Source organism: Brienomyrus brachyistius, unplaced genomic scaffold, assembly GCF_023856365.1.
Source record: "Brienomyrus brachyistius isolate T26 unplaced genomic scaffold, BBRACH_0.4 scaffold49, whole genome shotgun sequence".
Taxonomy (NCBI): domain Eukaryota; kingdom Metazoa; phylum Chordata; class Actinopteri; order Osteoglossiformes; family Mormyridae; genus Brienomyrus; species Brienomyrus brachyistius.
In genome coordinates, this window is record NW_026042324.1 from 2,402,989 (window position 1) to 2,417,691 (window position 14,703).

At 37.5% G+C, this 14,703-nt stretch overlaps 1 protein-coding gene across 1 annotated transcript; it reads left to right on the forward strand.

Moving 5' to 3' along the window:
• The first annotated feature begins 9,715 nt into the window (after positions 1–9,715).
• On the forward strand, positions 9,716–14,274 carry LOC125723502 (homeobox protein DBX1-B-like). The gene is made up of 4 exons (XM_049000142.1): positions 9,716–10,939; positions 11,300–11,401; positions 12,843–13,045; positions 13,335–14,274. Exons 1-4 carry the CDS (start codon positions 10,576–10,578, stop codon positions 13,647–13,649), a joined length of 984 nt encoding a protein of 327 aa, XP_048856099.1. The 5' UTR covers positions 9,716–10,575; the 3' UTR covers positions 13,650–14,274.
• The last annotated feature ends 429 nt before the right edge of the window (positions 14,275–14,703 follow it).

A 14,703-nucleotide genomic window follows, 5' to 3' on the forward strand; every position in this document is an offset into this window, starting at 1 on the left:
CTGATACAGTCTTAGTTTGTGAGTTTTTTTTTGTAACTTTTCGAAGGCTTGTTCACAGTTCTTTGTCCAATCCCACTTGGATCCTACCTGAAGCAGGTCATTAAGAGGGTGCAATACAGTGGACAAGTTTGGTAAAAAATAGTATTTATGATAATAATTTACAAATGATAGATATGACCGTAGCTGCAATATATTTTCCAGCTGTGGGGTCTTGAGCAATAAATCAATCTTATCCTGTCACTTGTGAAATAACATGTGCATAGTAAGAGATCCCCTTCTGGAAGAACTCACGTTTATTATCGTCAGCTTTCAGTCCAGATTTCTAAGTCTGCTGAGCATCTGCTGCAGGTCACAATTTTGCCATCCTTGCTACCACTATATGGATAAAAGTATTGGGACCTCTTAATCATTGAATCTTTTCATTCAGGCCCATTGCCACAGGTATGTAAAACCAAGTACCTAGCCATGCGGTCAGGTTCACAATCATTTGTGACAGAATTGGTTGTTCTAAAGAGCTCAGTGAATTCAACTGTGGTACCATCATAGGATGCCATCTTTTCAATAAGTCTGTTTGTGAAATTTCTTCCCAGCCAGATATTCCACAGTGAAATGCTTGTGGTATTATTGCAAAGTGGAAATGTTTAGGAACGTCGGAAACTCAGCCACAAAGTGTCAGACCACGTAAAGTAACAGAGCGAGGCTGAGGCACATAGTGCGTAAAAGTGACCAATGCTCTGTTGACTCAATAACTTCAGAGTTCCAAACTGCCTCTGGCATAAACTCCAGCACAAAAACTGTGCTCTGGGAGCTTGCAAGCCCCACATCACCAAGCACAATGCCAAGCATCAAATAGCATGGTGTTAAGCACACCACCACCGGTGCTTCTCTGGCTGGCAGTCTGATGGACGAGTCTGGGTTTGGCTGATGCCAGGAGAACGTTACCTGCCTGGCTGCATTGTGTTAACTATGCAGTTTTGTGAAGGAGGTACTGCATATGCCTTGACTTAGGGGCAGCAGTGTCCTTCACTCAATTATTGCTTTTAAGCCTTTCAGTTTTCCTTTTCCTTTTTGAAAAATGATTTCTGACTGAGTACCTGTGTCTTTGTACTTCATGTTTACTGTGATGTCACCCATGAGGGTTACCTTTCCTCCTGTATATGTGTTTAAGACAAGTGGGGTCTTTTGGACAGCCACTTATATACAGGGATGACTGATAAGGGCGAACCAGTATCTAAATCCATTTCAAATTTAACACCAGACACTTCCATTGTGATCCATATTACCCTGATATTAGGCTCTATGATATTATGCAATTCCAGACACAAGTCTTAATTGTCTGAATTTCAGCTCTTGCATGCTCTCTCAATAAATCCCTGTTTATGACATTACCTGCACTCCCTATCCGTAAACCATCAATCATTTGCATTATAAGGATTTGTTGCCCAAAAGCATTTTTGTTTCCTTTCTATCATTAAATTTGTTGCACACTCTATCCCCTTTTGTTGAGATTCACATGAATCCTTGGCTGCTGTCTCCATACAACCTGAAATATTTAATGTACATTTCTCAGGTAACAGTCTCTTTTGGATGCTTTCATTACGCATTCCACAGACAAGTTCATCCCTGTTTTAAAAGTCTGTATACTTTGGTAATATATTTGGCAATGCCAACTCACCCTTTAATTGGTTTTGCTTTTAAATCTAAATCTTGCAGCTATTACTATTACTGAGTTATTTGTCTACCAGTGTTTTAGGAGCTAACAGACTATGAAGTAAGCCATATGTATCTGCCCTAATCACATTCAGCAATATGGACATTTTTTATCACATCATTTGCCTATCAGTACAGTTCCACTCTTTCAATATATGTAACCCAGCCCTCTGTACTACTGTCAGAAACCCTAATGGTTCCAAATATAGACATTTTTATCCTGCCCCAATGCCAGGCTTTATAACATAGGTTGTACTTTTCAAGACTTACAACTTCCCTTTGCCGGCTACGATCTTTCTGTCGGTCCGTTTCTTTATTACTTGTGGGCGCCTTTACCATCACCAGACTAAAGACGCCTATTTTGTTGCGTCTTTCCCATAACACAAACAAATAAATAACAATTCAGAATTGAGCTACTTGTATGCATCTTTTTTAAATGCCTTACTTTCTGGAATAGTAATTTAACCACTTAACTTCTTTTTGCCTAAATGACACGCGACAGGCTATGAAGTCCACGTCCGCTTGCGGAACAAGTCCCATTACCATTCATATATATTACAGCGGAGAAATCCACTCGCCACCAGAAAGAAATTGTGTGAAGGTTCACATCACTCTGGCCTTATTACATTGCAATAAAGTGTTTAGTCTCTGTTTTCTGCCTTTGTTTTACTTCTACAAACTGCTCACCAGTGAGAAAGCTAAATGTCATCAGCCACCCCCCACTCCCCCCCCGCCCGCCATCTCTCTCACCTTCCTTGATTATCCATGAGAGAAAGTCTCGCTCCTCACAAAGTAGACTTCACTAACAGGGGTGAGGCCAGGGAACCTGTCAAAAAAGACATGCACAGACTCTCTCTCTGTGACACACACGCACACACCACCACTGAAAAGGCAAAGGTTTTCTGCTGTTATGCAAATGTATCAATCAGTAAACGCTTGAGTGAGAATTATATTTGAATTAAATGAGGCTTTGGGTTTCTTTAACATTGAACCGTGGGCCAAAGTCTCAATACCGAATCCGCACTCCGCGGCCATGCATATTATTTGTTTGACGAAATGCGAACTGACATAAATACCATGGCTCGCTTACAATCCGATTACTCGGCTAAACCACATCAATACTGGCCGGCGAACAGGCGCTGGCGTCCCCCATTCATACGGCCAGCGAACAAGCCTGGCTCCTCCTTGGTAAACAAGCACCCACGCTACCACTGCGCAGCCCCCACGCTCAACCCGTCACCCATTCTCAATGGGCCTCTTTCGACAAGGTGCTTTCCTTTGCTTCCCAAGTCCAGCCCTAAAACAAAGATAAAGATTGTGCTGATGGGACCAAACTGCCGATGCTGCCTTATGCTACGGCAGAGCCCCATACAAGCAGCCAGGTTTAGAAAGGGCTCCTCCTCCAGAGGGAGAGTGCCTTTTTGTGTCTACCCTCCTGAATATTATTGAGAAGGTTCTCCACTGCATTCCCATTATAACTATCAACAAGAATAATGCTTAGGTTAGCATAACTCAGGGGTCATTTTTTGTGTAGGGGGGTGATGGTTTGTTGCCTACAGGCTCTTAAATTAAACCAGTTTTGACAACCACAAAGATCGTCCTTTTTTATGCTGCCCTGCGACGCTTTGGCTTCCCAGGAGCACATTTTAACCAGAGGCGTTTACAAGATTTTCCTAAACAACCTGCCAGGTGCAGTAGACCCTTTCTAAAGGCCCACCGTGTCAGTGTCTCTATATAAGGCCTAATGAGATTAAAATTTGAATAAAATACATTTGCCACATTGATTTGCAGTGAGCCCCCATGACCAAGCTAGTGCTAATGAGGGAATTCTCTGTTTGTTTTCAGAACCACCAGCCAAGATGTTGTTTTTTTGTTATTTTAAGAAAGCTGGACCTCAGATTTCAATATTCTAAGAATTGAAGAGTAACATAAGAAGTGAGTCTTTATTCTTAATATGACGAGAATTTTTAGGCATGTTAATCTAAGATGTTTACTTCGTGGTCAGTTTTGACTGAGTAATATAGTCATTTGAACATAGCTTTTTCTATCAATGTGCCAACTCCAAATTCAAATGAAAGTCTAAATTAGCATTTTTAATTAAGGGCTAGTCAGGTGACAGATATCTCCTGTTTTCAGCATCATGCAAATTATCTTTTATCTTGGGGCAAGTCCTGACAAAGATCATTAGAAGGTATGGATCAGTGTAGAAGGTAGCATCAGTTCACTTTCATAGATGGAAAACTATGAGCAAACTGTATGGAGAGCCTGTGATACAAGGGATACACAGAGAGTTTAGCACTTCATACATAGGTTAGCATGTTCTTAGGAAAGCCTGCATGGTTAGTCACAACATCACTGAAACCTCTTATTGACCCAGATAGTTTTTCAAAATATATATTTAATAATAGGTCACTAATATGGACTACAATAACTCTTCGAGGAAAAATTAACATACATTTCAACTCATCTAGTAGTAAATTCTAAATTAGTATATATATATATATATATATATATATATATATATATATATATATATATATATATATATACAAAAAATATTGAGACAGTAAATTAAAACTGTCAATCTTTAATTTGGCTCAAAGATGATGCACTAATATTATTATGAAGAAAAGTACTTTCCTGTATATTTATTGAGATATCAATAAAGAGTTAAACAAAAAGAGTTACATACGCAAATATACAAAACGGTTGTGGCAAATACATCTTATACCCAGCTAAATAGTTTAGACATTTTCTTTGAGTGCCTAAGACTTACGCTTATATTGATATGTATGTATACATACAAACGGAACCAAACTTCAATTCCTCTAGATTGGTGCTTCTCAACTGGTTCAGCCTCAGCCACATTATTCCTCAGTCATTAAGCCACAATCCTGTTTTTTTGTTGTTGTATTTATGTGTTTTTGTATTTGTTTGTCTGTCTGTTTGTTTGTTTGTTTATGTCACCAAAAATGGGGCAAGGGTGTTGGCAGTAAAACAAAAGTCAGATAAGAAAAGAAAATCTTTTCAACCACACAAAACCTGACCCAATGAAAATGACTCCATGCCTACATTTGGGTTCCCAACAGCCCAACATGTTCATATTTCAGAAGAAACAAATTACAGTGAATGGCTATTTAAAAATTCAAAAGGATTCATTCTCAGCTACTATTTAAGTAGCCTAAGAGAGTATATACAGTAATTTCATCAAGTGAAAATATCGTTAAATATAAATTCACTGAACTTCTAAAAATATTAACACTTTTGTATACTTAAAAATATATGTTATTTTAAAATATACCTATACTTGAGTATTAAGTAATTATATAATTAATTCTATGGAATGATAAAACATAAAATCTGTGTAGTATAACTAATTTCAGACATTCGATCTTACCATTAAATTAAATGTTTGGATCAGCACCGAATAAAAATAAATTTTAATCACAACCTTACATAAAGTGAAGATTGTGAAATAAAAAAAACTGTACTTTAAATGTATCAAGAATATATCCTCCCAAATTCAACTTAATCTCTGTGGAAGGCAGGAATTTCCAACTTTATATGATGAAAGAATCAGAAACCAGTTTAATAGCAAAAATTTGATTTAGAAATAATGTTGCACTTAGGGTTTCTTTTTTCTGATTTCTAGTCCTTTTGTATATATATATATATATATGTGTTTGTGTTTATCTATTAGCATGTATATCTTATAAAGATGTTTTGTAATCAATTCCTACCTGACAGCAGCTCACAAACTCAGCTCTATCTATCCCGTAACTGGCATTTCTAACTTACAAAAGCTATATCAAAGACACACGCAAACACACACACACACACACACACACAGCCAGAGAGAGAGAGAGAGAGAGAGAGAGAGAGAGAGAGAGAGAGAGAGAGAGAGAGAGAGACCTGTACTCATAACTTTGTGGGGACTCCCCATTCATTTCAATGGGGAAAACTCTAATCCCAACATGATGACCTTAACCCCTACCCAACCCTAACCTTAACCATAAGTAATCAAACAAAATACGAGACTTTTTACTTTTTGATTGCATTCACAGATCTTTGTGGGGACCTGAAAAATTGTTCCCACGAAGTTAAAATAACTGGTTTTTACCACATTGTGGGGTACATTTGGTGGACGTAATATAAACATAATCCACGCACGTACGCACAGACACACACACACACACGTTCTATGATGCTGCCGCCAGCAAATCAAAGAACAGGTGCGCTGAAATCCAAATAGACTGGAAGGCTTTGTCCAAAGGGATATGTTTTTTCATATTTAAAAAGTGGGGGGCGGGTGGTATGTTAAATGCAAAGTTAATATCGATTTAATGCTTGTCAAATTTTCTTTTGGCGTCGCTAAACCTTTCAGTGTTCTGCGGTCTCCGGATCTTTTTTCTGCATCATGCGGTGGGCTAGATCTACCCAACAGATGACAGCACAAGAACTGGGACGGACCAGGCTTACCCAGGGCGTTATAACAAAGACCTCCTGCTCCACACGTGGTGTTTAAACTGTGACTGCGTAATCTTAACTGTTTATCATGCTAATTTCAACTATATTCAAATATGGCACTTGAAATATAATTAAAATGGAATGAGATTGGTAGCCTTTTGTTCTCTAGTCGCTAGCACAAAGTCTATCTGAACTTTATTTTAGCAGTAAACTAAACAAAAATTAAAGACTTTACGTACTGCCTATTATTATTTGTATTCTAATTTTATATTGCCTCGTATTATTTAAATTATCCGACACGATGCATGTGTTATTTTCGTTTTGCTTATGCCCTAGACGATTTTTCCAACAGATAAATATATAAATAAGATAGATAAACAACGAATGAAACGCACGTCTGTATTAACGACGGAGTACTACTACTAATTATATATATTGGCTTCGAAACCCTTTGAAGCACTTCTTTGAACAGGTCCAATTTTAAACGATATCACAATTCATGACTTTTCTGGAAATAAATTACTCAGGATATAACCCATTCAAATAACCTAATCTTTGAATAAACTGAAAATTTTGATAATGTGTCATGATGCAATTTATCCAAAGAAAAGAAATTACATAGATTTGTAACACATGCGAAAACGACGCCCCCTTTCTCCTTCCGACTATCAGGGAAGTGTCAAAAAGTTAGTCTTCTCATAACCTAAACGCAATAAAGCGATTAATGCAAAAAGAAGTGGGGAAAAGACAATGGGCAAGGCTTAATATATTTAGTCAAAATTGTTTATGATATAGAGGTTGCGGAGAAGGTATATATTTCCCATTTGCTTTTATGCCACATTTTCATCTGAATGTATCCAAGTTTTTGCTTTACGGACAGGTGGACCGTGTGTAAGACGGGTGGCTAGACGTTTTATATGGAAATAATATCTTTAAAATTTGTCTTTATTTTATTTAATTCAACAAAGCCAGCTGTTTTGCGCTATTTGGTAAAAGGAAAACAAACGTGCCAAGCCTGGAAAGCTAGCTGAAATTAGTTTCGGTCACCAGGGCTAAGCTATATTTCCTGCAAACCATCTGCTTGATTGGCACAATAGAGGGATTTTCGGGGCAAAGTAGAGGAATAAAAAGCTTTGAACGTCTAACAGTTACTTATTTTCACCATGAATTGTGAAGATGCTGTGTTAGGTGTCTTAATATGTCTGCCCCGGACGGCTCAGCTTTTGGTCAGTCAGAAAGACGAAGGCAAATCTGATGAATGTGTATTTTTAAAGGAATAATTTCATGGTGGAGTTTTACTCCGATTTAGCACAGCCCTCAAATTACCTGTTTAAGCGTTAATTGTATTTATTCAAGTATGACAATTACGTTTCACAACGTAAAATATATGCAGACATATAAAGACACCTCCTTAGATGTATAACATTGATTCAACTCATTCTGAAATAGTTATATGCCCATAGAATTACATTCAAAATTTTGTTACTTCAAAAAACTTTAGTAATAAAACCATGCGACATATTTAAGTAGCCTTTCTTTAAACATTTTCACTACGTTACAATACAGCTCAAATTACTATAACTTATTAAAGTGGCGCATTATAATTAGCGGGTATTTATTTACTGTTTTTTTATCTTCAGAAAAGAAAATAAGTAAACTATACATTTCATCAGACATCAATAACGAAAATACACGAAAAAGTTAACGATTCTCGCTGTCTTGGTCTGAAAACGGCGGAAAAAAAAGTGTAAATTAAGAATAAGTGTCTCGTTTCCGTCATATTGATCCTAAATACAATTACTATGAACATTGTGTTAGTATACAAGTTTATATTACCGCAACACTTGACGCACAATTGCATGGAGATTCGCCTTCTGTGACTTAGTTAGTGACTCAAGCGGGACAGCAAACTTTTCTTCCCTTCGCGTTCACAACATTCAAAGCAATTACTTTTTATATATACATTTGAAGATAACTACTTATAAATGAATGGTTGGAGGTGAAAAACCGAAAGCACGCCGGTCAGACGCTATTAGTCACAGGTCTTATAGCCTTAGACTTCAGGATTCACTCCTCTTAAAGGAGCAGACAGAAAAGAGTTCTGTAAAAAATAAGATCCTCGGAATATAAAATCTTGTAGATTTTCCCGACTTGGATATTATCAGTTTTCTCCCAAGGGCGCATATCATGTACTCTGCTGTGGCCCGCCTCGGGTTTGCGCACATTAAACTGGATCCACGCGTGGCGCAGCATGGTCCTGACCCAGCCTAACAAACAATGACATTCCCCCCTTTTCTGAAAAACTCCGAAATTAGCCGCACTAGCTCCAAAGCAAAAGAACACAGGGAAAGAAAGTCACATTTATTTGTGACCCATTGAAGAGGTGAACTGCGGCAAAGGAAGCCGAAACCTCTGGCGTGAACGAAGCGCATTTTCATCACTGACTGCTCTTTGAAATGCTGCTTCCTGTCTTGTAAAATTATATGTTGTTGTTTATTAGGAAGGTTTCAAATAAACGAGAATCACCGGTAATTACAATTATTCTTTACCATAAAACCGCGTTTATACATTTTAAAAACTCTTAATTTCTAATATTGATCTGTACTTGTACTATATAGGCCTACATATGGCACGTTATGTCGCTGCCCAGTATATGTAAAGTTCCCTCTTGTTGGCCTAAATTAAGATGCCGATAATGGACACATACAATATACGGATTCTCCCCAGTACAGGTGAACAAATCAACGCATAAATCTGTGCATTTTACGTTTTGCAGTTTAATATTTCAGTGTTTCTAGAAAATTTCCCAAGTGGGCATGATTTCTCTGCATATATTTTAAACAAAACCCAACGCGTTTACAAAACAGACTGACAAAAAGAAACCTAGAGAGTCAGAGAGCCGCGGTGTGCGATACATTCAATGGCTCTTTAATGTGAGTTTAATGTGAGATTTAAGGGTCTTTTCATATCAATGTTTTATAAATCGCAGATGCACTTTTATTCAACGGTTAAAGCGCCAGAACAAAAACCGTCCATTGAAAATAAGACTGGGTAATACGATTTTTTTTCTGAAAGCTTTGTGTTTGAAAAAGAAAGAGAAAAACAGCTGAGGGTGACAGTTAGTTCATGGTTAATAGGATAAGGGCCGCGCGGCCAGGGCCGCACACTTCTCATTGCAAATGTTCAGCGGAGCCAGCAAAATGAATGGAGACTTTTCAAACTCATAATATTTAACACATCTGTTAAAGCGTTCTGTGACCAGAAATCCTGTTAATACATTATTCCATAACTAAGACTAGACTGTTCGATAAAGAGTATCACGGTTTTTCTAAAATCCCCCAGTCAATTAGACGTATTTATTTTTAAAATTAAAAAATGCTCATTAAAAATGTTTAAAAACTAAATATGTAGCTTAAACAGTTAACAATCTCAACTCAGGTAAGAATATCTTACAATAATTACAAGGAAAAAAACGAAGCTTTATTACTAAAGAAACGCAGTCTTGTAGTAAACAAACTTGAAATAAAAACAAGCCGCCTGAACGAAACAGAAGGCCGGACGGTTCGACAGAATGTCGTCTTTACAGTCAGTATCAATAATAATATTATTAATAATAATAATAATAATAATAATAATAATAATAATAATAATAGAACGTGTCTAACTAAATGCCTCTAAATCGGACGTGTATTTTGGTTCATTTCATGTCAGTTAAACGGGAAAAGAAAATGTATTAAAAACAACAAAAAGAAATTATACACGTAACTACTTTAAGTGGGATTTAAATTAGAAATCCAAATATGGTTATTTTGTGTTGTCATACTACCTGCGTTTCAAACGTCTTACTGATTTTACAATAATACTCCAATTTTGTGAGCATGACGGGGGAGGGGGAGGCGCAAATAAATTTTGTGGATCCCTTTAATAAAATGTTTATTCACGGGGCAAAACGACGTTTGAAACTTTTAAAATGGCCTTTTAATTAACCTATGTACGCCGCGTTCAAACAAAAAACCTACTGGGATTCAATACAGCAACCAATACCAGAGAGGCGGTCAATATGCAAAATTGATGACTACACCCTCTTTGTTACACAGACATTGTCTGCTACTTGCTTATGAAGTCTAATCCAATCATAAATTGCACCATTCCACCAATCAGGGCCCTTAAAAGCCGGAGTGAAAGAAACTCATGCGGAGAACTTTGTTGATCCTCATTGTTAAAGCTGTCAGTTTTGAAAGAGCTTTGCTAAGCAGTTCACTATAAAACCCCTGATGTAAAGGGATCGGCCAGAAGAGTACTGGAAGTCTTTCCATTTGGATCCTAACAGAAGAGCTCTCCTCTCAGTCAAAAAATTGTGTTCTAAATACTTTTTTCCTCTTTTTCCTAAACGGTGCAATGATGTTTCCAAGTGTTATTGCGCCTCCTGCGATGTATCCAAGCCTCCTTCGGCCATCAGCAGCTCTGTCCCTGCCTCAGTCTTTGCATTCAGCTTTCACTTCTCACTCAAGTTTCTTAGTGGAGGACCTGCTACGGATCAGCCGCCCGGCGAACTACTTGTCACGGAGCGTCCCGTCGCCCAGCGTCTCGCCGCCGACCACATGCGCCGCCACCCTGAGCAGCACTGCGTCGGAACACGCCGGCAGCCCCACGGCACTCTCAGGCGGAACATGTTCGCCGCAAACTTCACTTTCTCCCAACAACGACCCCAACTATCTGAAGTTTGGAGTTAATGCGATCCTGGCACCGTCAACCAAAAACGGTAATATTCCACGAATCTGATCCGTTATTCCGAGTTTTCTGAAGTTTAGTTTTAATTAAAAGGGCCGAAATACCCTGACTTATCGTTACTTACGCCCACAGGTGGATTTCACAGGAATCGATCAGCTATGTTCTCTGTATTGCAAAACATCCGAGTACTTTTTTGAATAGCTTTATTTATTTTTCAGGGCGGTTGTTACATTGATTTAGGCATTATAGTTGACAGTTTTGAAGATAATAAGTATCTGCGTTGTTTACATTTTGGGGGGTGGGAAACGAAACGAGGCATGTCTGAAAAAAACATTTATCTTTCTGCTCATACTTCAATTAATTTTATTTGCATGTTTCGTTTTTATTACAGCATCATCGGCCCCTTCTATTCAATGCGTGCACCCGAAAGCTTTCCAGTTCCCATATTTTGACGGATCATTCCCCCCATTTATTAGATCCACCTATTTCCCAGGTAGGTTCATCCGATTATTTCATGCCATTACTATGAACAGGATTCGTTTGTTTGCTTTTCTCACATTTCACATTCTCAAGCGAAGCCGTGGGGTTGTACAGGCTGTTGGTTCAGAGGCTGGAAGCGGTACAACATTGTGGAATCAGTCTCGCCAATTTGATGCCCTATTTAGCACAAGCAGTGACTGCTGACATTTTGCACCGTTTCCCCTAATCTACAAATTAGCCGGAATTGTCATGCTCTAAATTTGAGGCGGGCCCCTTCTCACATCGAAACTGCTTGGCATCTCTTCACGGCCCCGGTTTTCCCACAGAGCAAGTGCATTTAGCCACTGATTGTTAACAATGGTTTCAGCACCATGACCAATTGGTCAGCTCCCTCCGGGCAGCCACACACAGACTCGGCGTTGACTTTACCATGCTTCTGATAGGCATTTACCAGTCATGGACTAATTCCCTATTAGGGTCTATTCACCGTTTCGATATTCTCACAAGACCACATAGTGCGGTGTGCGCGTTTTGTTGAACTGGAGCACAGAATATATAAAAATCACACTCAGATTTACATAAGGATAAAAGTTGAATTAAATACACGACCAAAATATATGTTACCCTTAAAATATTATACATAGACGTAAACAAAGTTAAGTTGTGTGGAAATTAATTATTGTAGTTAAGCGTTTTTAGATTACATAGGCCTGCTTTTGTATGGCGCACCGAAATTTAAAAAAAAGAATATGGAGTATGATTTGAAATTCCCGCTCTTGTGCAGGCCTATTATGGAGTGGGGAAGAATCTCTTCTATAAAGTCGTTAATTCGTGCTTTTATTCCGGCTAATAATAATAGAATTTGATTCTTTTCATGGCTGCATGAATACTTCAACAAAACAACTTGAGCTATATGAATAGCTTTTCGTGTTCATTTAATGAAAATGATTTGGGGGCAAAAATAGGCCCCAGTCATCAGTATTCTCCAAATGATCTTGGCATGCAGTTGTGTTTAGTTTGAAAGTGTAAATCTCTTTTGTTAAAATAATATATGGCTTTAGCTGCCTGTCCTGAGCCTTTTTCTGTTAGTTCATTACTACACAATTACTGTTCACGCTTCATTAGCGCCTCTATTTTTCATTGGAATTTTCTTAAAGGATACTCTGCCTTTTTACCATACCAATGCTATTGGGAACCAAGCAATGTGCTAATTAGTTGCTTCGTGCCATTCCACGCAAACGGAATGCTATTTAATAACACAAGAACAAAAAGGCATTCAATATTTATAGATCCTGGAACAGGAATGATTACTTTTCAACACCTAGATTTGAAAAGCAATGCGGAGAGCATCTCTTGGGCTTCATTTCCGCCAAACAAACTGCCTGTTTCTAGGTAGAATGCACTCAATTTCAGGAAGAATTTTTTTTCAAGTAACTTCTTTATTTCTTTTGTAGCGTCTTCTTCAGTGGTGCCTATCCCAGGCACGTTTTCATGGCCTCTGGCAGCTAGAGGGAAGCCCAGGAGAGGCATGTTGCGCCGGGCTGTCTTCTCTGACGTGCAGAGGAAAGCCCTTGAGAAAATGTTCCAGAAACAAAAATATATCAGCAAGCCCGACAGGAAGAAGCTGGCGGCCAAGCTTGGCCTTAAAGATTCACAGGTATGATTTTAAATAATAATAATAATACAAAAATTATAATAATAATACAATAATAATAACACAAAAATAATAATAATAATACAATAATAATAATAATAATGATAATAATAATAATAATGATAATAATAATGATAATAATAATAATAATAATGATAATAATAATAATAATGATAATAATAATAAATAGAAAACTATTCAAATACATACAGTTTAATATGTGGTATATTTTAGAATGATGTTTTTTTTTCGGAAAATAAAATGTAATAACTCATTCTGTCCCTTCCCGTAGGTTAAAATTTGGTTCCAGAACAGAAGAATGAAATGGAGGAATTCCAAAGAGAGAGAGCTTCTGTCTTCCGGGGGGTGCCGGGAACAAACCCTACCCACAAAGTTAAACCCTCACCCAGACCTGAGCGATGTTGGAAAGAAGTCTTCGGAAGAGGAGGAGGCCGTGGGAGGGGAGAGCCCGCGAGCAGTGCTCTGTCACTCCCCCGCTGTGCGCAAGCTTTCGGACAGCGTGGAATCCCACCTCTCGTCACCATGTCAATCCAGTAAACACTCAGACTTCTCAGAGTCGGAAGATGAAGAAATCACAGTTTCCTAGATAATCTAAAATAAATAAATTATGTTTATATAAAAATAAATAAAATACCTTATATACAGAAACAAGTAATTAAATGTAAATAAGAGGATGTATCCCTTAATTTAGACAGAGATATCAGAATCCAAGTCTGCTTTCAGCACATACCCTGCATCAAATCAACTTGAAACGCAGCAAATGTGTGGAATGTTGACATGGAGTATATTTGGGACGATCTTATATTCTATATGTAAATGTTTATTTTAGGGGATATGCATCCTTCTTGGAATAACTTGCTGTATTTGCACAGCTTTTGTGAACTGTACAGAATTTTGTACATTTTTTTTGTATTGGAAATTTTATACCAAGAGTATTTTGAGTGACAATATGGCTTTTACATTAGATAATGTAATGATTTAACAAAGAAATGTAGACGTTAAATGTATAAATTATAAAGATATTATTTTCTATTATCTCTGTGTATGAAGTTTTAATATGTATGTATTTTACATGTTTTGTACAAACGCCAAATAAAATGTAGAGAAAGCAAAGAGTTGTAACTCTCTGGAGCGCATGATCACACAGGTCGGATCTGAATCTGCTAGTCAAATTGGTCAGAATGCATCGTGTTTAAAATATACTTTGTGGTTTTGATATCCAATGTAAAAAAGTCAACCAAAATGAACAATATGAATGTTAATAAGTAAATCAAAAATATAACATTGTTGTGACCTACCATTTGTTAGCAGCAATAGGGTTATATTACACTTTATAATGCATCCTGTCAATGCACTTTTCATCAGACTGTTTTAAATTAACAGAAGTTCAGCTTAGGCAAATCGGTTTTATGGTTTTAAACTATGTTGCCTGTGAATGTGAAAAAAAAAAATCAATTACTTTGTTGAAATGTGAAACCTACCATGGAAACGACTGATTCCTTTTGGTTAATAATGGGATTTTTAAAATCCATTGTATTTCAGTACTGAAATGTAGAAAAAGTAAGAGCAGTACCAGAGGTAAATAGGACTCGATTATGGGTCCTGATGCCCAAATTAGCTTAATAAGTCTCAAGGCTCAC

What these genes read in the sequence shown, in the direction of transcription:
- LOC125723502 (XM_049000142.1), top strand. Translation starts at nt 10,576, where the DNA reads ATGATGTTTCCAAGTGTTATTGCGCCTCCTGCGATGTATCCAAGCCTC. An exon ending in GGCACCGTCAACCAAAAACG is followed by an intron (nt 10,940 to 11,299) that starts GTAATATTCCAC and finishes TTTTTATTACAG; the next exon opens with CATCATCGGCCCCTTCTATT. An exon ending in TAGATCCACCTATTTCCCAG is followed by an intron (nt 11,402 to 12,842) that starts GTAGGTTCATCC and finishes TTTCTTTTGTAG; the next exon opens with CGTCTTCTTCAGTGGTGCCT.